Genomic DNA, 27,463 nt, shown 5'->3' on the forward strand with positions numbered 1-27,463 from the left:
CACCGATAGCATCAAAGTGCTGTGTTATGGTTATGAGGTCATTTCTGCTTTGCGCAGGCGCGTTGGGAAAAGCCGTTTCTTCGTCAATCTGTAGCTCCTGCGCCGCTTGTTTGAAAGCCAGACGATAAAAACTCTGACGTCCACTGACTAAGGAGCGCATTACCTGCTTGACACTTACAAATATGTGGAGTATGTACGTGTGGTCCCTTTCATATATCTGAAGACGGATTCCCGCCGGTGAGGACAATTTCAACGCCGCTGACCGTCACTTGTGTTGTGGATACGATATTGAGGTAGGTCGCTATCCGCCACCCGGCACCGCTCAACCTAAGCTAGGTCTGCAATGCTAACAAAATCAGACTCACCAACGAACCGAAATTCCCTTGAACGTTAACGGATACAAATAAGCTCTGCCTAACATTAGATGGTTTACTACCATATTGTGAGTGGTTGGTGTGAACCAGTGGTTAAGATTATAATTTTAATGTCGACAAATGAGCTTTAATATTATTAACGCTTGAGATAACGTTTAATTTGAATGGAGACAGCCAGGAGGAGGGTCCAGCTCTTTAGGCCGTTAGCGAGACCCGCCTGGCTAACGTTAGCTAGCTAGCTAGCTGGTTAGCAGTGGCGCTATCCGTCCCTGGTAGGTCTCCAACCGGCGTTACACCGGACGAACGTATCCGGTGTGATGTTAATCTTTCGGGGATGGAAACAAGACCTGGATGCGGTAAAGTCGTTAGCCTGTGCTGTTTGCTAGGTGTTACAGATGCCTTGTACATGACATCATTTATGATAGCCGCGTGAAAATGTGAGCTGAATCATAGTGTGCGATACATTTTAAAAGACGTAACGCGGAAATTAGTCATCGCTGGTTATCGTTACCCCGTTCAAGGATTAGCCAACGCCAGCTAACTAGCTAGCTGTGCTCGTTAGCTTGCTAACAAAGAGCAATTGCTCCTCCTTGTTTTGTGAGGTTGTAGTCGATGTTGCCACTTCAGATGGCCATGGTGTCACTCATAAAACGATGGAGGAATATGTATGCTAGAAAGGGTCTAATGAAAAATATTAGTTTTATTAATTCGCACTGCCGTTTGTTTTATTTGTGAGCATGTCGCAGCTACCATTATCCGGTTTGGTAGTGACATTATGGTTGCCTTGGCTGGTAATGGCTGCAACCATGACAGGATATCGATGATTAACAATACTGTCACAGCTGTGTGGCATAATTAAAGTACTATAACAGAGGACAGGATGCAGAATTATAAATTATTACTGTACAAAAAACCAAATGGCAAGTTAAATGTGTATAGCTTTGTGCAGCTTTAATGATTGAAATGTAAGGTTCACTTATTCAGACTATAATCACTAACCTCATGAATGGCAGTATATGTAATTGCTTGTTTAAGCTGGAGACTGGAGAATTATTAGCTGTCAGCTGTGTTCAGTGAGTTACATCTGGTCGTTGATAAATGTCAGACATTAAGTTCTTAGCCTGTCATTCTGAAAGGCCGCATTTGAGTTTACTGTCACGTCACACAGTTTAACATGCTGTTTTTAAAGGCGATATGTTTAATAGTTTCTAAACAAATCGGTGAATAATACATTGCGTGGGCAGTGTTGAAAATACTACTTGAAGTCAAACATATGGCCTACATGACTTATCCTTGGGCAAGATGGTTTTAAGAGAGAAGGGGACAGTTGAAGACGGTCACAATGAAATTTTAATCTATAAATGACAGTGATTAAATGCAGTCGACTGGAAATACATATCACAGTCAACAAGAGTCTGTCACCAGTGCTTCTGGCTCGACACTTTATGTATACTGTAAATTCTACTTGCGGAAACTTAGGCTGGTCCTTCACAGATCTTGTTGACATTTGACATACTATTGGTTACTTCTTGAAACATGTCAGACAGTGTTTGTTTTCTGTTTTCTCTTGCAGTGAAACTGGACCGGAGCAAATTCAGACCGCCTGGCCTTCCCACCTTTGCCTGCACTAGGAAGTTTGGTGCCTGTCGTAGGCTGTGCGTGTTTGTTCCTCACCAGTGATTCCTTATGCTCGAAAGAAGCTGCATCCCGTGTCCTACAGGATGGATGGTGTGGACTTAAAGAGACTTGTGTATCAACATCAGCACTCTGTGTCCCTCTGCGGTGTTCAATCTTTTTCCATTTACAAGAGAACACCTCCCATCTTACACCTCCAGTCCCTGCACTATATATATAAAGACTGTCTTTAAGCAATAACAAAGCACCGCTGGAGGTAGAAGTTGTGAGTCTTACTATCTCTCTAAGTTTAAAAGCACAGGCAGAAACTGTATTCATAAACCTATATGGCAGACATGGAAGTATCCTTATTTTAATTTTTCAATTATTGTACCCCCTTGCTCTCAGTGTGGGTGGTGGGATGTCGGAAAAGCCAGACGACAATATGGTGAAGTTCCTAGCTCCCCCTCAGAGAAGTGGAAATGGCCCCAGTTCCGGTTCAGACTCGATGGTGGGTGAGTGCCGGCCTACGGAAGTGCGTCGCCGGCATCACACCATGGAGCGTGATCGCTGTAACCCCGAGCATCGTTTTCTACGTCGAAGTGTCATCAGTGATTCCAATGCTACAGCACTTGCCCTTCCTTTACCCAGCAAGATCCCCATCCCTGCCCCTCAACGGGTTCCGCTACGGGAACCCGTCCCCCAGAAGCAAAAGGCTGCTGCTACAGACTTGCCAAAGCCTGAACCAAGTTTAGTTAAAAATGAGGAGTCTGCTGATAGTGGAACATGTGAAGGAAAAGCTGTAGAAATAGCAAAGCTGGGTGTAGTGCCTTCAGAGCAGGAGCCTGCTGTTGTACCAGATATCTATGATGGAGAGGTGGTGGCAGCCCGCTCCGCACCGTCTTTAGGAACAGAATTACCTAGCCAAACAGAACCTGAAAGTGCTGCTGAGGTGAAGCGACAGCAAGAAGGAGAGGGGGAGGAGGAAGATAAGGAGTCTAAGTCCCGAGCGGAGGCAGAGCAAAGACAAGCTGAGAAACAAGTGCAAGATGACATTGAAGAGGCAGAAATCAAAGCCGTGGGAACATCACCTGACGGACGTTTCCTAAAGTTTGACATTGAAATTGGACGTGGCTCCTTCAAGACCGTCTACAAGGGCCTGGACACTGAGACAACAGTGGAGGTGGCTTGGTGTGAGCTGCAGGTATGAAAATATGCAACCATTGTTCTTATTACCTTGTTTTATTTATGTCTACATTGTACCAGCCTTAGTGTAATATTCTCCTGAAAGGGCGATATTCTTTTGGTGGATTAAACCAAAACACGTTCCTTTCATACTGTTACCTGAGCCATAGTCCTGTCGATTTCCCTAGACAGGCTTGTCCAACATTTCCCTTTTGATTGTTTAATACTGCATCTGTCATCAGAGAATAACAACAAAAAAAACTTCTCATTTCCTTGTTTGGCTTTTGTCTGCAGTCCAGTCCAGTCAATAAGGGCTGGCATGACACGGTGAATGTGTCAGGCAACAAAAATGTCTACTTCGCTCTAAGACACTGGCACTGTGCCAGAGGACGATCAAAGTGTGTTTATGTGGATGGTTTTAATTTTATGACTGACACTTTAGACACAATGGAAATTACCATGGGCAAGATCTGAGGTGTTAGACTTTTGCACTGCACTTAAAATATATCACTTCCTGACACTTTCCACGCTGCCAAAGGACGGGGTATTTTTTAGAAGTGCTGAAGTAAAACAAAAGCAGAGCTTAATGATTAACCTTACTTTTAAATAATTACAGACACTCTAGACAGAATCATTAGACTGCGGGTCTGCTGTGGTGATGATTGAGCTCCACTTTTTTTTTTTTTTTTTTTAAATGTATTTTTAGCAGTCTTGACCTAGTTTTATTTTTTAAAAAGATTTCTTTGAGCATCAGTGACTTTCTTAAATACTAATATTGCAATTCTGCTGTTTTTCCGTTAAAGCATCTCTATGGCCCACAGCAAAGTTTGACCTCGTTCACCACATGAATGTTTGCTCTCACAGTCACGCTTTCACCTCGTTGTGAGAGCAATAGGCCTCGCGCTGCAACAGAGCCACAGCTACACATGCACGCTGGTTTCAGAACAATGTGAAGATTACAGACACGTGCCCCTCCCCCCTCATGCAGACCAGATCACACGCATGCTCAGTGCACTCCTGCTCTGAACGCCTGTGTGAATGTAAAATGGGTCACATTCCTCACAGAGGAATCTCCTGTGTGAAACACAGCAAGCTGACCTGCCAAGGCCTGCTTCAAAATATGGGTCCACCTCCCAGCCGTTTAACGGCCTTACATATTCATGTTTCCCTCTACTCTTGAGTATTTTTCTTTATTCCATTATTTTATATAATCTTGAGTTATCATGCATTTACGTTTTGATAGTTTAAACTACAGTGTTATCTCTTTCTTTCGTTTGACCTCAAGATAATTACTTATTTACTCACCTGATAATGCTTACTTGCCAACTATTGAAGAAAGCTTCAGGCTTTTGGCAATTAAATATCTTTCAACGTGCCACTGTGATTGCTCATTGTGCTTTTGCTGCCATGAGTTCAAAATGCAAAGTGAAATATTGTGGTATGTAATGTAGGTGTGAGGCAGCTCCTTAATGTTATTGATCAGTTTGTTTTAAGGCTGCAGCTACTGATACGTGTTTATGATGACTGAAATTTTTGTGACGTCCAGTTTAAAAAGGCAGGCTCACCTATTTTTGGCACAGGATCTATTGTTTTTCTCTTTTCCCCGAATTCGGTACAAAAAGACGATTTATATAAATTGATCCAGCTGTGTTTCAGGCACATGGTCGGTTGTTAACATGCAACCTGACACTATCGTTACTCTTCTTCCTGTCAGTATGGGAGTTTCAGTGCTAGAAACGGTTTAGCTACACAGGAGAAACTGAAATCCCCTGTCACATGTCTCAGGCCTTCAAAGCAGTCCCATAATCATCCAACTGTTAATTCCCCATATACCCTGAAGGCATATTTTGTTAAACACAGTCTGAACAATATTATTTCCTGCTAGTTTACTTTACAATCAAGTTCTCGGTGTATTTCAGTTGCATTTTCTGCCTTTCATCTTAAGTTGTGTGGAAAATGTAGATATCTGCCTAAAAGGCAAGCGGATATAATCAGAATGAATTTTAAGGTTGTGCTGTTTTGAAAGAAGTAGTGGCTCGTGTAGTTAGTTTACTTCTTGTTTTGTTTCCATTGATGCACAAATTAATCAGGCTTGCCGCTTGTACACTGGGAATTTGGTGTCTGCTGGAAGTAAACCTTGTGCCTGTTTGCTACTAAAACAAGTCTGGCAGGTTTTACCTTATAAGATCCTTTAATCATACTTAATCGTGGCTAAAATGCAGCCACACCAGTAACCCTATTCTCACAAGAATTGTTACACTCAGGGAAAACCATGAAAATAATGGGACATTTTCTAATGTGGGACAAAATTGGTGTTCAAGGTGTTTTTCCTGTGCCCCTTTCAGGAAATTTGTTTTATTTTTCAGGGGACTAAAATCATTAGCATAGAGAGATTTCTTTCTGGACCAAAATGCTGGACTAATCCATATATGAACTTTGCCTTCCTTCAAGCAAGTTTGCATAAAAAGTTTGTGTTCTACGTTTATATGAAATGGACTAGGCTTATTCGGCCTGAGAGGCCATCTGTCCGCAATTGTCTAAGAATTTCAAGGCGTTCCCCCTTTTCACCCACCCATGAACCCACACATTTCTTTCACGTCTCACATTGCAGGCATGTCTGAACAATAAGTAGGTCACCACAGAGAGGAAGTCGAGGGGGGAAAAAAAAGGAATACATTTAGGAACCTCCCTTTCTTGCTCACTCATCCATTTTCAAACATGTCATCCTTCCACTCGCTGCCCCACCCCCCTTCCTCAACAGCACTTGGTGAAGCCAAACTTTGAAAGATGAGGAAGAGAACCCTAGACATCCTCCGCATAGCTATGGGACCTTTCTGTCCAGCTGGCCATTGGCATCCAGTGGGAGTGGCTCACTATATCCAACCATAGGCTGTAGCATAGACTGTGGCGTAACATAGTGACACGTCTGTCATTACTCTTAATGACCGATAGTCTTTAGGTTTACAGTAAGATCTTACATTTCAGTTGTAAATGTGTAACTAGTTTGTTAGATGTGACCGATCTGGAAAGAAATATTTATAAAGAGAAATATTGTACATTATAAAATTCCTCAGTGAAACCATGAGGTAGACTTTCAGATGACATTCAGCTATATGCTATCTAAGATTTGATGTTGATAGTGGAGCTGTTGGACCAGCTAAACAAAAAAAGAACATAGCTCTAGAAGTAGTGCAGAAAGCTGAACTGATAAGACTAACTACATAATGCTGGTTCCCTTTTGACTATAAGTGTGTGGAATGTTTTGACCTTTGAGACGTAGGCAACTTGAATGACTCACTCAGATTTTGACTATTGTACTTTCTGGCATGTCGATTATTCCATAAAAATAGGTTCACATTCATAGATAAGGAAGTGACCACAGACAAAAATCAGTTTTTTCATATATTATAAGACTTGTTTGCAAGATTGTCTAAACCGGATAAAGTTGGATACGTTAAAAATAAATTAAACCATATTGATCAGGAAACACTGTACTTCTAGTATCCCCAAATTAACATAGTTTATGGATTAATATGCCATTTTCAGACGAAAACTGTGTAATTATCTTTAAGCCTTGGATTCACCCGAATTGGCAAAATCTCAAGGGCAAAGCGTTTTAGTTTTGTTTTTTTAGTAGTGTGTGTTCAGTATCCATTATGTTAAGAGTATTTGACGTGGATACTTCTTGTTCTGTTCAGTCCCTTTAAAATCATAAAAGTAATCATAGTCATAGCCGTACGTGTGAAATGGCCTTGATCTGTCATCTGACAGTTTGATTGTCAGTCTTAGTCATCTTTGATCTCATTGCCATGTGTCACAGGGTCATGGGAACAACAAACGTTTCTCTCCAGAGAGATGTACTGCGCTAAAACCAAGTAACATTTAGGATGAAGCTTTTTAACGTGGCCTCTTTGGTTTCAGCCATTACCCAAATCTTAACCAGTGTTAGCCGAAGGGCTCCATTTAGTCCTCAGTGTCAACCTCAGAGTAGGGACCTGACAGAGCCAGCCCTTGGCATGATCACAGGCTTTTTCCCCCCCAAGTCTATTTTTAGGGTTGTTGGGTTATTTATGATGCCCTTTGCCTAGAAGCAGTCTTTTTAACTCGGCTTTGGTCATACTGACATTCGATGTGATTCAGATTGGCTGGAAACACCTCAAGTCAAACAGTTGCTCAGGTAGTTTGGAGCTTGTCAATTATGGCTTAAATTTATGTGATCATAAGTCACCGTCATGTCATCGTTTTGTGATAACATGACATGTCACATCATGTGAGTTTTTCTTCAAAATCACCCAGCCCATTACATGTTCAGTGCTCCACTCTTCAGATTAACCACTGTTTATTTTTGTACTTTGTAATTAAAACATGAATTGTTGGACCACAGCTAGAGCTAGGTAGCGTTTTTTAATTTTTTGCAAGTTGTAGTTGACCTCTCAGTTGAATTAGTTCTGTTCATTCAAACTTCTGTTTTTACGTGTATAAATTGTGGGAATCAGATCCAAACACTTTGATCCATCTTTTTATTTTTTCTAGATCAGTTTAGATTAAGTAACTATGTAATTTTGACTGGGATGATAAATTGTTTTTCCACCACCCAACCATGCGTTGGCCTGTTCGGAGGCGTGCCACTGGAGCATTGGATTCTTTACTTCATATACAGTATGTGTAATGTCTGACTCTGCAGAGAGCAGCGCAGTGTTGACTAATAGGATTTGCGATAGATTACCCTGATGTGGAAACACCTAAAATACTTTGAAAGGCTTGATGTTGACTATTTGTTTTTGAACAGTCTGGAGCTGGGGTGAGGTAAGATGGCCACCTCACCCCCCACTGATGACCTGAGACACCTGCCAGTTAAGCAAACATTATTAAACATCAGGCCTTTATTAGACAGGTAGTAATGGTAATCCAGAGCAAACAGGGAAGACAAAGAGAAAGATTTTCTACAACACCCGTCCCTAGCCGAACTAAAACCATGGTCATCGAGGTAGTCATCTAAGGGGCCGTCCACACAGAAACGCTTTTTGGTGTAAAACGCATTTGTTTTGCATCGTTTTGGCCGATCGTCCACACGAATCCTGTAAACACATAGCCTTAAAACGCACTTTTTTTTGAAACCGGGTCCCAGGGTGGATAAAAATTGGAAAACGCACCTCTTGCGTTTCTGTGTGGACATGGAAAAACGGAGAGAAACGCATACGATGGTGTCATCGCCACCATCGCCACACCCCTCGAGCAGCCTTCCACCTCTTATATCCCGCGAGACGTCTCATAACAGCATCAACAACAATGGCGGACTACATGCTCGTGTTCCTGCTGGAGAAGATATTGAGCCTATTAGGGTCACCAGGGCAAAATATCATTTCTCCTTGAGTTTGGTTTCTTCTAAAGCCGATTTGTAAACAGCGCTCAAGCTTTACGCGCATGCTCCGCCTCTTCCTCTCTGTTTTTTTTGGTGAATTTCTGAAACTGAAACAGCGCCACCTATAGAGAGCCGAAGTCCCGCCCCCTCTACTTCCGGGTTATGGGACCTATCTTTCGAAAAAATATGAACGGCAGTCTATGGCGAAAGATAAATTATTTTCTGGTCCCGATCGACTTGTGCCTTGGATTATACATATGTTGTTTTTCAGAATAAAAAATGATTTTACATGTCAAGAATGTCACAGTTTGTCGCAAGATAGTTAAGTAAAACGCTATGGAAAATACGTAATTAAACGAACTACAAGTCCCGCATGCTGGCGCGTACAAAACCGACCAAAACTCCCTTTGTGTAACTACAGCGCTCGACATGACCCGATTTATAATGATTTTCACCTCGTTTGATGCTTCTGCCTTCGTCCTGGAAGAAGACGGTAAAGCTCAACAAGGAGACAGCCATAGTTCTCTAGTTACGGACATTGTTCCAGACGAGAGATGTAGTTCACTAAGCGATCTCATACAAAACCTAATGCTGTTCAGCTTATTTACGTCAAATAATTTATCTCTTGACGTGAAAAATTATCTTTTAAATTCACACACATCATATGTGAAATTCATGCCACAATTCGAACGGGACCAGAAAATAATTATTATCTCTCCATAGACTGCCGTTCATATTTTTTCGAAAGATAGGTCCCATAACCCGGAAGTAGAGGGGCGGGACTTCGCCTCTCTATAGGCCTAGAATATGAAGTAGCGTTTTCAGTCTGTTGAAACGGACCTGTGTGGACGCGGATATTTCTTGAAACGATGCCGTTGAAAACGGAGAGGGAAAAGATCGTTTTCGTACGTGTGGACGTGGCCTAAATGTTAAACCATCCAAGATATCCTCTCTGTTACTTTCTAATGATATATAACAGTTCAAACAGGTGAATGTCCTTTCTCGCACTGGGAAATGGGTTTTAAACTAGTCTGGACTATAAAAGGGAAGACAACTCGGTTATGAAATTGACATCATTGATTCATTGGCAATGCTGTCATTAATACAATAGTTTTTAGTTTGAGCAAGGAGTTGGGGTGTGACACACTGTAGACTCATGTTCTAAAGCTGGGAATGCTGCTGTGGATGTTTTGGATGACTCTTTCAACATGGTATGCAGAAAGAGGTGCCCCACATGATAAATACTTTGGGAAGTGAATCACTTGGTCCAAGTACTCACCCATTTTCTTTAAACTTGTATTTCCTGCAGTTGACTCCTCTCACCTCATATATCCCTTACCACTAGTCGTTGCTACTAACAGGTTTCAACTTTAACTCTCAATTTGTTTGACCAGTTCTGGCCCCAGACATTTAGCCTCAAACCTCCAAGACATCAAAATAAGTGATGTCAGCCACTGGAAAGTTTCCTATCTCGTAACACTCACAAACTCAAAAGCTCATTCTCCCGTCACCAGTTGGCTCTGTTTTATAGCCTGGTGTGGTGCCAGATTTCTGCGGGTTTCAAGGGAGGTCTTTGACTGCGGTGCTTCACTGGGCTTGTCTAGTTGGTATGGAGCTGATGCCTCATAGTCATACATGCTGTAAATGTAGGTCATGCTAGGAATTGCTCAGGAAACTTGAGAAGGGTGGTTATACATGTTCCAGATTTATTTTGTTCATATGCAGGGCCTACAAAGGGCCTTTATGTCGGTCCTTCTATACGCAGTAGTCTGTTTATGGCATGTTCAAGCCCATTCGTCAGGCAGTGCTGGCTTAACATACCCTTCACTATGATTAATTGACAACCCCTCAGCTGCCAGACATTTCTCATCTCTGTTAAGAACTGGAGAACACAGTATTAGCTAAAGTGCACTATAGGTCAATATGAGTATTCATTATTGTCTGTGATTATTTATGTTATAAACGGTTATACTGTGTTTAAATTAACACAGTTATTCTGATGACTATCAGTTCACATGCGTGGTTGTTGGTTGTGAACATTTTTTTCTAACATTAACAAATGCTTTTGCACATCTAAAGACTTCCGAAAAGTGGTCAGAGTTGTGGTTTGATTATCGTGTTAGATAAAGTCATCTTCTGTAATTGTTTTTTTTTTTTTTTACTTTTTAATTCAGGTATTTTCATATCAGTTGAATATGTCTTATGTCAGTGAATGTTTTGTTTTCATTACAAAACAAAACATTAGCTGACGTAGGACCCTATGAATTAAAATACAAGTTAATACAATGCAATAGAAATACCATAAAGGTAAATCACATGAAAAATTGATATTTTTATAAGTGTCCATTTTCAGTTGTAGACATGCAGTGCACTCACTCCATTGTGTAGACCCTGTTCAGTCTCTGTACCCACTGAGTTATGGTCAGTGGTTTTGGATCCTTCCAGTTGACGGTATCCGTAACATGAATCTTTGATCTGAACTGTATGTCTACTTAGGTATAGCTCCCAGTAGGAATATAAGTGGGTCTAACGGGGAGTTCACTTGTAAGATTTTGTCAGTTTCTTTCTTGACTCTCAGTCCCAAAAAATATGTGAATGATCTCCAGTGTTTCGCACATTTTCCCCAAAACAATTCCATATTAGGTTCTTTCACATAAGCTGAATTTATGAGAGGTGTATTAAACTATCTTATTTTTAATTTCCAGTCATATTCTTTCCATAACTGGCGATTAAGTCCTTTACTTCTTCTGTAATTGTTAGTCAGCTGTTGATCTTTTCTCTTTTTGGAATCTGCTTGGAATCGAGGGCTAAGCTAAACACATTCATTTTGGTTTACAGTCATCTGCCAGAGAAAATAGGGCCACATTCCTGCTTCCCCAACTCTATGTGAAAAGAAATTTTAATTTAACTTTTTTTTTTTTTTTTTTTTTTTTTTTTTTTTAGTTAAACTTCAGATCTAACCTTCAATAGAGGGGGACCTTGCCATTAATATTGATCATCTTCCCGTGCCATATTGTTACCGATTACCTTTTCAGTGCTCTGACTTATATGTATATACAGGACATGCATTCTAAGTTGTGCAATATCTTTTTTTGTCCCCCGTAGGATCGTAAGCTATCAAAGACAGAGCGGCAACGCTTTAAGGAGGAAGCTGGGATGTTAAAAGGACTGCAGCATCCCAACATTGTTCGCTTCTATGACTCCTGGGAGGGACCCTGCAAAGGCAGGAAGTGCATTGTATTGGTCACGGAACTCATGACTTCTGGCACGCTCAAAACGTGAGTCTCAAACTCGGCAGAGCTATAGAATGTATTGATATAGTACTCGTATACAGCATACCCTGAGACTGTACTTTTTAATAAAAAGATCATCTTATAATTGTTATGGTCGGTATTTTTCTTATGTTTTAAAAACTAGTTGCCTCAAATTTACAAAATGTCTAAATATTGTTTAATATAATTTAAAAAAAACATGAAAGTTTTGAAAGTCCGCAGGTAAAAACCTTGATGTCTTCTCTTGCAGATATCTGAAGAGGTTCAAGGTGATGAAAATTAAAGTGCTGCGGAGCTGGTGTAGACAAATCCTCAAAGGACTCCACTTCCTTCACACTCGGGCTCCTCCGATAATCCACAGAGACCTTAAATGTGACAACATTTTCATCACAGGCCCAACAGGGTCCGTCAAGATTGGAGACCTGGGACTGGCCACGCTTAAGCGTGCATCCTTTGCCAAGAGTGTTATAGGTACGAATCCAAAGTCACTTCTACCTCCTAAATCCCTGTTCTGCAGTGGACTTTACTGAGGTTATGGTATTATGCTTGTATGTAAAATTATGGTGTTTAAAGAAGGTATTTTTCTGACTTGTTTTTCTGACGATGTGGTTCAAAAACAGACCACAGCGTTTCAGCTGTCTCTCAAACCACAGCTCAAATGGAGGCCATATACTGTGGTAATCTTAGGCAGATAACCACAACACTTTCTCTCTTTGCAGTCACACAGTTACTTTTATCAAGTATGGTCCTTGTACAAAGTATTTCTGTTCTATGTTTCTCCAAAAAGAGAGAGTTTTTTTTCAGGCATCTACTGAATGTAAGTAGCGCCTTACATTTCTCCTATTAAATATTAATTTCATTATAATAGCTGTCATGCCTTCTTGCAGGCTAACCAGGTCATGTCTAAAGGTATGGCCTTTGCTTCTGTCTTAGACTGGTCTTTGTTCTGTGGTTTGGAAATATGTGGTCTGTTTGCCAGTTATACCGATAATGTTTAACATCTCTTTTCTATGGGTTTGCCTCAACAGGTTTTTTTTTTTTTTTTTTCCTAGTGTTTGTCTCTTACTGTCTTTTAAAATATTACAGGACGGCAGAATCTTTTTGCTCCATGTTTGTGTCCAGGGAGCTCTCTCCACTTTCTCTCTGTCAGCCTTTACCTTTGTTTTTTTTGTTTTGTTTTTTTGATTTATTTATTTATTTATTTATTTATTTATTTTTACTTTCACATTCTTGGGTATGTTTTTAAAATGTAGGCTCTAGCCTCAGCTGTGCCCCATTCTGCTGTTTGGAATGAATAGGGTACTGCTGGTCATTGAGTAAGTATGATCTTTTATGGGCCTGGTAAGTCTGACAGTGTGCTGTACACATCAATACCAAAAACAATTACATTCAAATAAACAAAAGAGTTTTTCTGTGTAAGACCTGAGATTGAATGTAAAATAATAAATGAATAGGACAAGGCCGATGTGCAGGGACACACTGTTGAGCACTGTAACTAGCTATGGGATCTGCTTCTCTCAGCCTTGACCGTAACACTTTTCTTATTCAGGTGCAGAAGAGATGGTAAGTCAGACTTCAAAAGGTGGGTGCCCAAAGAAAGGCAATGCTCTTGTGTTTGTAAGGTAAGGTCTTGACAAGTCATTTCCATAGCTAGTCATAATTTCCTTATAGATCTAATTGGCATCAAATTTTGCTATATTCCAGCCTCTTAAATGCTTCATTTCAGAGCTACTTTCTGACCATTACAAACAACATTGGCTTAAAAGTGTGTTCTGCATATTAGCTACCTCGGTCACACTCTTACATCCCAAAACTTAAAGGTCTTACACAGACAAACACGTGCTTTCGTCTCTGCATTCTAACTGAGCCCACCCTCTCCCTCCTTTTTTGTTTTCTGTCTCTTTTTTGCTTTCCTTCCCTTTTTCTTTTTTTTTTTTTTTCTCTCTCTCTTCCAACTTTCACCTCGCAGGGCCTACACCAGGAGCTGTCAACTGGCTGGTCACTCTTCTCATCCTCCTCTTCCTCAACCCGTCAGGGGTTAGAGGAGCAGAGGGGCAATGGGTTGTGAGAAGCCCACTCAATCAGTAAGGGAGTTCGAGAGTTCTGAATAGTTGTTTTGATTTAAGGTACCCCTGAGTTCATGGCGCCTGAGATGTATGAGGAGAAGTACGACGAGTCAGTGGATGTGTATGCCTTTGGAATGTGCATGCTGGAGATGGCCACCTCAGAGTACCCTTACTCAGAGTGCCAGAACGCTGCACAGATCTACCGCAGAGTTACGAGCGTAAGTATTCTTCTCGACGTCCATGTCACCCCCTCTGCCCTGCCTTCACCTTTTCCCATGTGCCAAGAGGACTAGTGTCCCATTCTGGAATAATTTTATATTCCCGCTGACACCTCTTTAGCTTATAACACATTTCTGTCCTCTGCTGTTGCATACCTGTATGTGCCAGACGATTTCCAGTTGCTCTGCTTTGAAGAATTCACAAATTTAGAAAGCCTGTAACTAAAAGCATTAACACCAATTAACCCGTCTTTGCTTTACTTCATACTGTTTTTCTATCACTTTCCATCTGAATCATAAGCGTGCGTGCTTATACACATGTAGACCTGAGGTGCAAGTGATAAGCTGAACAAGTACAGTCCTGCCGTGTTCTGAACAGCTAATAATTATATCTTGGTATGATGCCTGAAGGGCAGTAACTGAAAGAAAGAACTCATATTTTAGATTTGCCCAAACAGTTGATTCTGGCAAACCTTTTAAACGCATAGTCTCTTGCTATTACATTACGAGTCTAATAAATAAAGGGGCTGGACCATTTCCTGAGCGTTATCGTCAAAACGTGCCTTTTAATCTACGTTCAGTTTATCATTAACTGCGAAATGCAAATACTGAAGTGTTAACCACATTACTGAGCAGGGTTTTTTTTTTTTTTTTTGTATTTACTTCACTGTTAACTTCTGCAGCTCTGTTTATGAGCCAGAAGTGGCTCGTGCTGCAGAGCACAAATATAGATGAGTCAGGGCTGCCGGGGCTGTTGAGCCTACATTTAGGTACTGTCACATGCTCTGGTTTTACTGTATCCCTTGGAGAGAGGGGCTGTTATTTTCCTTCTACCATTTAGCACCACTGTTTAGTTCTCAACCAATCCTCCATTTTCCTGTAGCACCAGGTATTTTCTTTTTCATTCATCGCCTCTCATAAGCTGTCCTTCATTGCCTTAAGCCCTCCATTGTTCCACTCGACATTCTGCAGAGTAGCCCCCCTCCCCACCACTCATAAAATCATTTTCAATGCTGCTTCTTTTGGATGTGTGACCTTCACCGAGCAAAATGAAGTATGTGCAGATTTTGATACTAGCAGCCTGTTTTCAAAGTCTTTGTGGAAAAAGGGTTTTCTTAGCTCACCTAACATCTTAGTTTGAAGACATTACAATTATTTTGGAGGCCATCACTCATCCAGTATTCAACTTACACCAATGTGATGTGGAATAATTTTCCATCATGGATTACATACACACTAAGCATAGTCTTTCAGTGATGTAGGAGGCATCTTGTATGCAGTAAACTTGTCAAATGCCTTTGTATACATACATTCTGTATTTTATAATGAGGACGGAGGTGTAGGCCAAATTTAAAAATCCAGGCAATTTCACATATTAGACACAAAATTCAGAGAATATTATTAGTTTCTGAGCATAACTTTAACAGATACTAGATTACAGAACTGAAAAAGTGAAGAACGTTTTAGGTTATATCCAGAGTAAGAAAAGGTCAAATAAGGGGAACCATTCTCATTCAGGGTTCTGTGTTTCCTCTAGGGGGTGAAGCCAGGCAGCTTCGACAAGGTGGCCATTCCTGAAGTGAAGGAGATCATCGAGGGATGTATCCGCCAGAACAAAGATGAGAGGTCTCTAACTAAACAATACATGTTTAACAAGTTTAAGGTAGTCAGTCTCTTCAGGAAAACATATGGTTTACGTTATGTCTTCATTTGTTCCTTCCTTCTTTGTAGGTACTCGATCAAGGACCTTCTGAACCATGCCTTCTTTCAAGAGGAAACAGGCGTGCGTGTGGAGTTGGCAGAAGAGGATGATGGCGAGATGGAGGCTATTAAGCTGTGGCTGCGAATTGAGGATACAAAAAAACTGAAGGGGAAGTACAAAGACAACGAAGCAATCGAGTTTTCTTTTGACCTCAACAAAGATGTTCCAGAGGATGTGGCTCAGGAAATGGTGAATTCCGCTTTTACAGCGAGTTAATCTAAATGAAGAAAAGGGCTATTACCTCAGTCTTTGATTTGTTTATTGGTAAATTGTTATGTGTCTGTGCTGTAGGTCGAGTCGGGGTATGTCTGTGAAGGTGACCACAAGACCATCGCAAAGGCCATAAAGGACAGGGTGTCTCTAATCAGTCGCAAGCGGGCACAGCGGCAGCAGGTATGTCCATGCTCACTTGGAACAGTGCACATTATGTCCATTAAGTTTACTGTTGGTTGGATTATTATTCCTGTCACAAGTTCTCCTCTGAGGGATTTTAATATATTTGATGATGATCCTCTTGAAGGTCAGAGAAGATCAGGAGAAGAAAAGACAAGAAGAGCTGCAGAGCCAGACACTGCCAGTACAGCAACAATCAAGCATGGAGGTGCCTCAGTCCCAGCCTGCTTCTTATGTCTCCTCACAAACTAGCCAACACAGCACACAGATGTCTGCCCAACCAGCATCTCAGCAGAGCATTCAGACATCTAACTACAACACTCCTCAATCCACCCAGCTGACTGGTGTGGTCCATTATGTCCCCCAGTCAACTGGACAAGTCCCAGTTCAGGGTCAAAGCGTGGCTACCATCCAGCCAGAATCCGAAGAGCCTGAGAGTGACCAGCAGCTACAGCACCCTGGAGGTACCATATCAAAGATGATTTATAGTTAAATATCTTTAGTGAAAACTGCATGACAATACAGTGGTTTTTACATTTAGGGTCTTTTTCAGAAATTAACCACAATGTCTCCTCATACAGCTCGGGACATGGGAGACAGATTACCCCCTTCTTCCATCCTTCCTGAGGGTCAACATCCCCAGTCTGGAGTAACCTACAACTCTCCTCCCAATCAACACCCTCAGCCCCAAGCCGCATGCATGCAGCCGCAGAATGATCAGACACAGCAGCAGTTGTCAGGGGTAAGTAAATAATGCATAATCTTAGGAGTGTCGACTATTTTCGACTGGTTTATTTATTTATCGACTCCTTTATTGCTCCTAGTGAACTGCAGTCCTTGCCACTGCTAAATCTACCTTTGGCCCCAGACAGCACTGTAGACAGCCTCACGTGCTGATACACCCACTCATCTAGTATGAGTTGCCTGTGAAGTGTCAAAAATATTGTATCCAGTAGCACTTTTTTTTTTTAATCATTCTTTCCATAAAAACACAAGTTTGAACGGTTCACTTTTACACATTTAGGCTCTAAACATGTGCCACTGCAGTCCTCTTCTCATGGAGTAGTAGTTTGCTTTATTCTTAGTCTGTTTTTTTTTTTTTTTAATCCCCTCTGTGGTTCATTAGGTTCAACCCCAGATGCAGCCTGAACCTATTCCTATTGCACCCACCAGCCAGTCTGCTCCAGTGGCACCTCCACAGGTACATTTTATACTGCATGTCATAATGTCTTTGAAGAAGTAACTTTACGCCAGCTGACAAGCATTGTTTCACTGAACTCCTCTGGGGTGAAATCTGTTGCACCCAAAGAATACTGCTACATATTTATGTCGGGGTCAACTGAACACGCCCTGTGGGTACATTTAACTACAATGAATTTGAATTTTGACTACTCAAAGTCAGCAAAAACATGATTTTCAGATGGCGTTAAGTTAACCTTTTAAAGTTCATCGGTTCAGGCAACTGAGAAGCTCAGACTCCCAAGTTTGCCAGTCTTTCTTTTTTTCCCTAGGCTTCTTTTCTTTCCCTCCTCAAGTTTCCTACTCTTACGCTGTGTTATGTTTTGTTTCTTATAGTACGGACATTACTACCAACCATCGCTACCCCCTCAGGTAGATAAAATGTCCCATTTTCCTGCTACAACGTTTAAACACACCCACTGCCTTTCAGATAATATGTTCAAAATAAAGGTACTGTCAGTACTGATCTGTATAACAGACTCTGGTAAGTCTCAACTAAACTAAGGTGTGCATATACAAGTGTATACAAGAAAGAACTTGCAAGTGCAGTGTGGATTGACATGTACATTCTTCTAAAATGCACTTGACATCAGACGTTCACCAGTCTGTGTCATGACACCTCACACTGTCAAGTAAATAAACTCCGATCCTTCCTTCAGCTCTGTCTTCTAACACGTGATTACACTTGACTTTGACATGGAGCCAAAGTAAATCTCAATCTAGATTAGAGAGAAGCCGGATTTTCAAGGAATAGTCTACATGTCAATATGACTGTAATGGTGTCAGCTTATCTCAACAGTTTTGTTTCTTTGCCTTGTGTTTGTTATAGATTCCCTCCCAGCAAGTGATGAAGCCCCCGTCTTCTCAGTCATCTCACCCCCAGCAGCACCCAGAGAGCAGCGGTTCAGTACCACAGGCACACACTGGAGTTCAGCAGCTACAGGTGACCCACATTTCTCCCCTGGTCACACTTAACATGCACATTTCTTTTATCTTGCTTTTGCTTACACTGCATGTGTTTAAACTCATTAATTTTCCCGGCCCCAGCATGTTACATTATAAATGTCATGCGGTTATTTTTTTTATTTTAGCCTTTGTCTTTTCTTTCTTTTCTCTGAACACACTACTCTCATTACCATGACTGTCTCCTTTCTTCCCCCCACTGTTCCCCTCTGCATGCTGCTTGTTTCCTGCATGAATATTAAGTCTTGGGCCAATGATCCAAGTCCACCTATCCTGTCTCCTCCACTCAACGCAGAGCACCTATACTTCCTCTATCAGGCTTCGTGCCTCTCTGTTCTGCAGGTACTCTACTAGAGCACAAAATAAACTTGTGTGGTTAGGAGTATGTGGGTCAGGGGTGAAGTATTTTGTTCTCTCCACCTTACCTGGTTCCTGCTCATTGAAGTTTGTGTAGGGAGAAAAAATGGCGTATACATTTTACATGTAAATTCTGTTAGAGCATCTTTAGCATAATTTAAGGTGGGCAGTACACATGTACCGCTGCTTATATGTGTGTAATCACACAAAGACATTTTACTGCAGTGTTGTAACTACCCTCAGGGTCAGAGCTTGATAGAACAGACTCAGCCTAATAAAAAATACCTAATCTTTGCATAAGCATAGACGGAGAACCATATGATGAAGGAACTCAAATAAAAACTCCACAGTACAGCTGTATTTACACCCTGAATCAGAGGTGACGATGGTGTGTCTGGCAGTATGGCGTTTCATGTTTCACCAGATTAAATAGCTCCATCTAGTGGTTGATAGTTTAAATCTTTTTTTGGTTTTCTGTAAACGCCGAAAACATAATTAAATGAATAAACGACACGTGCAATTTCAGCTTACTGAAATAATCATTAAAAAATTTAATTTGGAGAACTGCTGTGGAGATGAAATGCTTGATTTCTGAATGTTTTGTGTTTCAGGCACCTGTGAGTGTTCCCCAGTCAACGCAAGTAGAGCAGCCACCAGGGTCCACCGCTCTCGTGCCTCCATCTGGAGAAACGTAAGATGGAAGCACATCCTTCGATATTTTTATTTTTTTTATGTCAGCATGGCATAAGAGGCACAACCTGATTTGTGGAGTTTTCTCTCTTTCAGCTGCCTTTCAGATCCACCTTCAGGTCTTAGTGACGGTAACGACGGAAGTTCTACATCAGGGGGTCGCCACGAGGGCCGCTCACTGAAGCGTCACCAACGCCGATCTGTACGCAGCCGCTCTCGCCACGAGAAGACTACGAAGGCCAAGCTAAATGTTCTCAGTGTACGCCTTTAAACTTGACGAGCTTATCCGTACTTTTCTTAAAGCTCTTTGTCACTGAACACTATTAATATAAATAAATCTTTTGCAGATCTCTAATGTGGGCGACAGAGTAGCCGAGTGCCAGCTGGAGACACACAACAGAAAGATGGTGACCTTCAAATTTGACCTTGATGGGGATAACCCAGAGGAGATTGCAGAGATCATGGTAGGAGTGATTTTCTCACTAAACATTGAGAAAATGTTATCTCTCTAATTGTCGCTCACGCTAAATATACTCTCTGCGCATGTGTAGTTCATGTTATATATTAATTCTGCTTGTTGGCTGTAGAAGTCCACTGAACTTTAAAAACCAAGAGAAAACTGAACACTTCTTTTCCTTTTCTGTTTCAGGTTGCTAGTGAGTTCATCTTGGAGAGTGAGCGAGAGTCATTTATTGAGCAAATCCGTGAGGTCATAGAAATGGCTGATGAGAAAGGAGAGGGAATGAAAGAAGGCTTTCCCCAGGTATTCCTTCATTACACATCCTCTCATTAGCCAGATATTACATATTTGATCCTCGCCTGCTCAAACTGAAGACATTTTGTCTCTTTGCAGATGAGTGATCTCCAACAACAGCCTGCGCTGTCCGTTCCTATGCTGCCAGGTTAATAAACTTAAGCCAAACATACTGTACAGTGCTTAATGTTATTTATATTTACAAGTTGCAACTTACATTGGACCTCTCATTTTTCCTCAGGTATCTCCCCCAGCACTGCAACTCAAGTGGTTCATTCAGCAGGACGAAGGTTTATAGTCAGCCCAGTGCCAGAGTCTCGTCTTAAAGAACAGTTCTTTGGAGCTCCTTCTGCTAATACCTCCTTTAGTGATGAACCAGGTGAGAGAATTGTTTGTTTTGTACATTTTCTACATTTTCAGCGCTGCTAATGTTCATATAATTAACTTTTTTTCTTTTTGTTTGATTTCTAGCTCCCTTGACGGGATTGGGCCTTTCTCTCTCTGCACCATCTGGGATTCTCCAGCAGGCATTTGGTGCCATGAAGCAGGCTCGCATGGAGAGATGTAACACCGTCGATCCCCCTGCTGCTGAGCGAGAACCAGGTGCTTCCTTGTCCATTGAGGCCGGCTCAAACTCTAACAACATCCGGACTCCTCCAGAAGCTGTAGCTTCCACCACTAGCGCTACCTTTCCTGCTACATCTCTCACATCTACTGCAACATCCTCACCGCCTCACTCTGCTGGGAGGGTTTCTCCTCCGCCCAAATCTATTCAGTCCCAAAATATCACCAGTGATTCCAGTCCACCACACCAGTCTACCCATGAAACAACCCCCTCACAGCTTCTACCGGCTACTAGCATCCCGCCATCATCTTCCAACATTTCTCCTCCCTCAACACAGACCTCCTTCCCTGCAGTACCTGGGTCTTCTGTTACTGGTGGTACATCCAGTAGTACTGCAACTGTCCACACATCTGAACAGCAACAGCCCTTTAATAGTGGCGCTAGCTCTTCTCATTCCAAGAATTCATCCATCCATGCACAACAGCACCCAACCTCCCAGCCTGTTCCCATTTCTGCTCAGCCTCCACCTTCCAGTCAGAGCCAGGTCCAGCCTGGGGAGTCAGAAGGGACTGAGCTGCAGACTAAAGCCGCTGGTAGAGATGACATCCAAGCCCTAGATAAGAAGCTAAGGTCCCTCTTTAAGGACCAGAGTTCTGCCTCCTCATCGTCAGTGGATCCCGGTCAGAACACCGGGACCTCCTCTCCTCCCACGGGGACTTCTTCTCCTCCACCTGGACTTGCTGCAGTTCCCCCGTCTAACCTTCCCCTCACGTCTGGCGCTCAAGGTGTTCTAGGCCCCGCAACCACTCCAGGACAGGGTGGACATGCCCAGACACCTCCCACAAAGCCCAGGGCACATGTAAGTGAATCATACAACATCCAAAAATAACTCCAGCATGCTGTTAATATTGATGATAATATTAAATTTAGACATTAATCTTTTGTTATATTTTTTTTTTTAGACTTTACCAACTGGTTTTGACCAAGCTGCTACAACTCCCTCTGACTCTGTGCCCCCGTTTCCTGGACCAAATCAAGTAAGTTCTACATTGTCTCTAAATACTGCCTACCTCATTACTTCTGTACTTCTCATACTGGCAGACAGTACTAATTAGATGATTGCTTGTATTATATAATATTATATATGTTTGTGTGACTCCACAGTCGCAGCAGCCTTTGGGTAATCTGGATGCCCAGTTGAGAAGAGCTCTGAGTCCAGAGACTGTCCAAGGCAGTAACAGAGCCCAGGGCCCAGCAGAAGGTTTCACTCTAGGACGTTTTCAAGTAAGTTGTAGGCGCAGCTTAAAATGAATGTGGTTAATCCAGTCTTACATGGGTAAACCTCTTTAACCTCTGACTCAGTTGATTAAAGCGATCTTGTTCCTCCTTCCCAGGTCTCTGTCGCAGCTGACGGAGCATCAAGCAGTGTTCAAGATCCCTCCAGCGTTGTTTCCTCTTCCTCCCTTACGCCGTCTTCTACTTCCTCCTCATCTTCTTCCTCGTCCTCATCCTCCTCTTCCTCGTCCTCCCCTTCAAGTCCAGAAAATACCCTCCACCGATCATCCACTTTGTCCAAAGGAGTCAGTGAACCCGACAATAGGAATGGAGCCTCACCTCTTTCTACTGATCCTGCCGCTCACCTTACTACTATTGGACGCTTCCAAGTGTCAGCAAGTAGCAACGCCACATCTGAGCCGTCTGGCTCTAAAGTGGGACGGTTTTCAGTCACAGGTGCGTAGCAGACTAACAACACATTAACAAAATCTTAGTAATAGAAGCTAGGTCTATTAAACAAATGTAAAACCAGCCTCCCACTAATATTACGCAGCACGTTGTGTGTTGTCGTCTTTACTGAATAACATCCAGAATTAATACTTACATTATCTTTACCACTTATTTCACTGCTATCACTGCAGCGGCGCTGATAAGTGGCCATGCTATACGGAGGATAATGCACCCCGAGGCGTCTTTAGAGAAACTCATGGTCTCTGTGGAAGCATTTACAGGCCACAATGAGAGCAATGATCAAGCTCCTGAGCTTTAAAATCCATTATGTTTAATCACACCAAAAGATCATTTTTGGATTCGGTCCCTAAGATTGTGTTAAGCGCTCTGGAAGAAGACAGATGTTTAAGGTCCATTTTAAATCTTAAATCTTACTCTAACGCCTTATTCGCATTTTGGGTTTATTTTCCTGCAGTGACCCCAGCTTCAGGAGCAAGCTCCAGTCCATCACAGGCCAGCAGTGTGCAGAATGGACCGTCATCCTCAACTTCTGACCCTCATAACACACACAACCTTTACAGCAGTGATAACGATGAAGACTCGGAAACTGAGGACGAAGCCTTGCAGAAAGAAATAAGCCGTCTGAGAGAAAAGTACGCCGCATACCACAGTGCTGTTCGACACTACCCTTTTATTTAGCCCACAAATGTTGCTTCACAGCTCAAAACAACTGACACCGCCTGTCTTTCTCACAGACATATGATGGAGACTCAGGCTTTGCAGTCTCGTCAGAAGGAGGAGATTGAGGCCCTCTTCACGCGGATGGGAAAACCTCCTCCTCAGTCTGTCTGCTCACCTGCGGCGGCCATGGCTGGAGGTCGACGTAGGCTCAAGAGCAAAAGCCACAAATCGTCTCGCAGCAGCGGACAGCCCAGCCCCATACACTCAGGTAAGGACAGTGATAGTTCTCGAGACAAATGTAATAATTGCTTTGCTGTTGTACTTCCTTTTTTTTCTGTTTAATGTATATGTGTTTGCCCAGTATCTAAATATTACTCCCAATAATTTTGATCTCCAGCCTCACCTCACCAGAGTCATGGTTCAGAGTCGCCTCCACAACAAGTTTCACCCTCAGCATCAGAGGCTTCAGAAACTGCAGCTGAGGCGTGTCCAGCAGTCAGCAGGTCATCCAAAAATCAGCTCACGTCCTCTCCGTCCATGCCGAGCCTCAGTACTTACGCCGCAGGTATGTGCAAGTACACCTTTTCAGACCTCTTGGATTGATTTGCTCACTTCATGTAATTCATTTTCTCGTTCACACCTCACCCATCTTGCGTTTATTTCCAGTATCAAGTGGGAGTAGCTCCACAAATGGTTCAGGCCACTCCCCAAACCACTCGATGTCCCTGTCCCAGACCACTGGACCAACTCCTCCTGCTTCTCACCCCCAGAAGGGCAAGGGCACCTTCACTGACGATCTGCACCAACTGGTTGATAACTGGGCCAGAGATGCTATCAACCTCTCCCACTGCAAGAGAGGTCCTAAATCTGGGGCACAGGCAGCCCTGGGACATGATGTAGGCATTCAGTATTCTTGGAATGTAAAAATTTATCTTGCCGTTGGAGTATTTTGTGGTGTTATTTAAACATATATGCATTTCTTTTCTGCATCTCCACAGATCATCCCTCCAGCCAACATGGGTCGTAAATTCTCAGCTCCGGCTTTCCTCTGTCCACTTCCCACGCCTTCCAACACCACCACCACCGGCACTCACTTGCCCAACACAGCCAATCCCTCTGTCCCTCTGGGGTCTCGTAAAGGCTCTCTGGGCCCAGTTGCCCCAGGATACGGATATGCCTCAGCCCCTTACAGTTCTTCCCAGTGGGCAGGACCCACAGGCACATGCCAAGTCAACATGCTTAACCCGGCGCAGCCTCTAACACAGTACCAACCACCTACGACAGCCTCAGTGTCCAAGCACCAAGGCTACCACATGGGACCTACATCAGCCCCCCAGAAATCGGCCACCTCTGGCGGGTCCAACCTGAGGCCTACGTAGCCCAGTCCAAGCCCCTGTTCAGTCTGAGAAGAACGGCAGCACAGGGCAGAGAGGTCAGACAGTCGTTGATCGAGATCCACAGCCTCTCTTTGCAGTTTGCTGGTTAACTGGCTTGGTATTGTGCTGTTTTATTTCACCTTTTAATATTATGTGTTATTTCTGTAATAGAGTTGACCTATGTGGTTCAAGTCCTCTCAGGCAGAACAAAGTCTGTCTGGCAATTGGAGGGAGAGTGCAATACACATCCACAGCACAAAAGTCTCACATTTAGCCTGCCATTAGCTGTGGAAACGAGCTGTGACGAGTCAGTTGGTTGTGTCTGGTGATGTGTCGACCCAAAGGCGTAACCAACAGCTGCCAAAGATGTCTTTTAAGAGGAGACGTTGCAATACCGTCATTCCTTTGAAGGGGAGAAGGTAGGAAGGGACAGGTTTGGACTTGATGCTAAGCTGGGACTTATGAGAGTTAAACTAAGACGCCACAAACATAACAAGTGCGCACACCTGTCTAAACATTAACCTGGTTGAGGGACTTGGTAGGTTAATTTGTCTTAGCGAGTGAGGGGAGATTGTCAGTGTACAGAAAGTGGGACATATGAGTGGGACAGTTTGTCCCAGATGGAGAAGTGAAGTGGCTGGTAGAGGTAGGAGAAGAAGGACTTGGTAAGTTAGGCTGGATAATGGATAGAGTTGCCGTATAAATACATCCCAGTGGTTATTAAATTAAACGCAATAATGGCAAAGTAGATACCGTCTCTTGTAACTGTGGCCTTAATCCCCAAACACGTTTAAACATTGACTCTGTACATAGAAATGTCTTCTCTGGGTTATGATTCTACATTTAACATATTTATGTCCCTGTGAGAGTCTGGTGTCATTGTGATTTGAGTTGTCTCCCATTCAGATTTATTCCTCACAAAAAAAAGCTTGTAAGCCAATGGATTTGCCGCATGATGAAGCATTGTCCTGGTGTTGACCACCGATTGGAACTAAAGAGTTGACGCTGCTGTAGATCACAATCTCGGTGTTTGCAGGGTTTTTCAGTTTCTTTGTCTTTTTCGTTGTTTTTCCCAAACGGACACAGGATGACTTGGTGTTTAGCCGTGACACGTTGGCGATTCATAATCTGCTCATCATAACATGCTAAATTAAACAGTTGTTTGAAGAGAATAGTATTCGAGGAAGGTCTCTGACTCTGAGAGGTGTGTCCCCACTTCTCCCAGATGTTTACACTGATGGTGCACAGTACACAGACGAACAGAAAAAGTCACACCACAAATTATTTCTCCCCGTAACCTTTAGCTGCGACCTCTCAAATCACAAGTGTCTGGGGTTCTCTCTTTCTGTGGTCTGTTTTTGTATGCATATATTTAATAAAAACAAACAACAATGTTCTTTATGGACCTGTATTCAGCCATCAGATTTTGATGTTGTTTCACTGTAATTATTATTAAAGGTTGTTAAACAACATGTAGTTAAAGGAATATAAAAAGTGCAATTGCAGGGTTGTTGTTATTGGTATCCTTCTCACTGTGCGGGAGTAATCCTGCAGTTTATTAAGCTCTTCTATCTATAACTGCCCTGCCCCCCCCTTTTCTATTTTATTGTATATATGTTCATGTGAGGTAAATGCTTTCACGTAATGCTCAGTCACTAGAGTACGCTTGTGGTGACCCACTCTAAATGCACATGCACTCTAACCTGTAAACATGAGGAACACTTTAGTGCCTTGCATCCTCACTAATGACAAGTTCCACATTCATCTAGTCCTATAGCTGTGACTGTACTGCAGTAAACCTGTTAACGAAATCCAATGTAAACAACAAACCGCCCGGCACGACCAGTTCAGAGCATGCAACACTGAAACAGACGCCACACGTAGGACTGCAGAACGAGGAGCACACTGAGTAAAGTGGAAGCAGTTTCTTTTCTCTCTACAGTTACGTTGTGTTGGTTGTGTAATCAGCTGTGTATTTATACTTGGCTCACGTGAACATGGATCTGTGTTTTTTTTGTTTGTTTTTTTTCCTTTCTGTGGATTTATCATTAAACAGTTTCGCAGAACCACTTGTTCAGACGGCGAGTGAGCTGTACAAAGGTTTTTAAGTTGTCATGCTGACTCAGCTTTTGTCTCACCACCTCACACGAGTGCCATGCTGTCGTCGTGACTCTTTTCGCCTGCTCGTAGATTGAACGAATAGTTTAACTTCTCTAGAGAAAAAAAATAAGTTACTGCAATGCAGAATATGCAATGTTTAAAGTTTTATAGGGACCGAGGGGGAATTGGAAACATTTGCATGCTTATGAGGGTTGTTATCAACTTCAATGTTTTTGATATTGAAATATCAGTTTTCTTTTTTTTAATTATCTTTTTCTTTGCCTTCCTGAGAGTGTCACTAGTCTGTTCTTTCGCCATTCATCAATATCACAGGCACAACTTCAGTATCAAGACTATCGGCATATGAGTTCTGCATGCTGGCTTACCTGGTGTTCAATATAACAAGTGTCAACCCACTCACGACTGGCTCCTGTACAGCACAAGCTCCCAACAAAGCTTAAGTTCCGTGTGCTAGTCTGCTATTATCAGTAATTATCTCAGACCTCTTTACCGTACCGTTTGAGGCTACTGACACACAGTTGTACTCTTACTTCTGATCCCTCCTTACTGACTTCCTGTGATTCAGTGTCTGTTTTGTGTATGTTTTTCACATTGTACAAAATGTAAAAGCAAATAAAAATAATATCAATTAAAAGTCATGATTACCGGTTATCTTCATTGAATTATTTTGACTTACACCAATCAGCCACAACATAAAAACCACTGGCGGGAAAAATGTTCTGCTGGGAACATTTGGACCTGTCATT

The 27,463-nt window shown here is 42.4% G+C and overlaps 1 protein-coding gene across 8 annotated transcripts; it reads left to right on the forward strand.

Moving 5' to 3' along the window:
- On the forward strand, positions 1-27,349 carry LOC311495928 (serine/threonine-protein kinase WNK1-like). 8 transcript variants are annotated; one of them, XM_084555599.1, is made up of 30 exons: positions 1-293; positions 1,948-2,274; positions 2,397-3,192; positions 11,641-11,813; positions 12,058-12,278; positions 13,934-14,091; positions 15,629-15,717; positions 15,823-16,042; positions 16,145-16,246; positions 16,374-16,710; positions 16,828-16,988; positions 17,373-17,447; positions 17,822-17,857; positions 18,315-18,428; positions 18,692-18,790; positions 19,417-19,496; positions 19,577-19,754; positions 19,843-19,959; positions 20,145-20,258; positions 20,349-20,397; positions 20,491-20,628; positions 20,721-21,673; positions 21,777-21,851; positions 21,979-22,098; positions 22,209-22,545; positions 23,015-23,192; positions 23,295-23,488; positions 23,618-23,785; positions 23,887-24,116; positions 24,219-27,349. In XM_084555599.1, exons 3-30 carry the CDS (start codon positions 2,410-2,412, stop codon positions 24,597-24,599), a joined length of 5,880 nt encoding a protein of 1,959 aa, XP_084411725.1. In that variant the 5' UTR covers positions 1-293; positions 1,948-2,274; positions 2,397-2,409; the 3' UTR covers positions 24,600-27,349. The 8 variants fall into 8 exon arrangements, with proteins under 8 accessions (XP_084411725.1, XP_084411726.1, XP_084411723.1 ...); XM_084555600.1 differs by having other exon boundaries at positions 1,948-2,265; XM_084555597.1 differs by having other exon boundaries at positions 1,948-3,192.
- Positions 27,350-27,463: the final 114 nt, after the last annotated feature.

Source organism: Chelon labrosus, assembly GCF_963514085.1.
Source record: "Chelon labrosus genome assembly, chromosome: 11".
Lineage (NCBI taxonomy): Eukaryota > Metazoa > Chordata > Actinopteri > Mugiliformes > Mugilidae > Chelon > Chelon labrosus.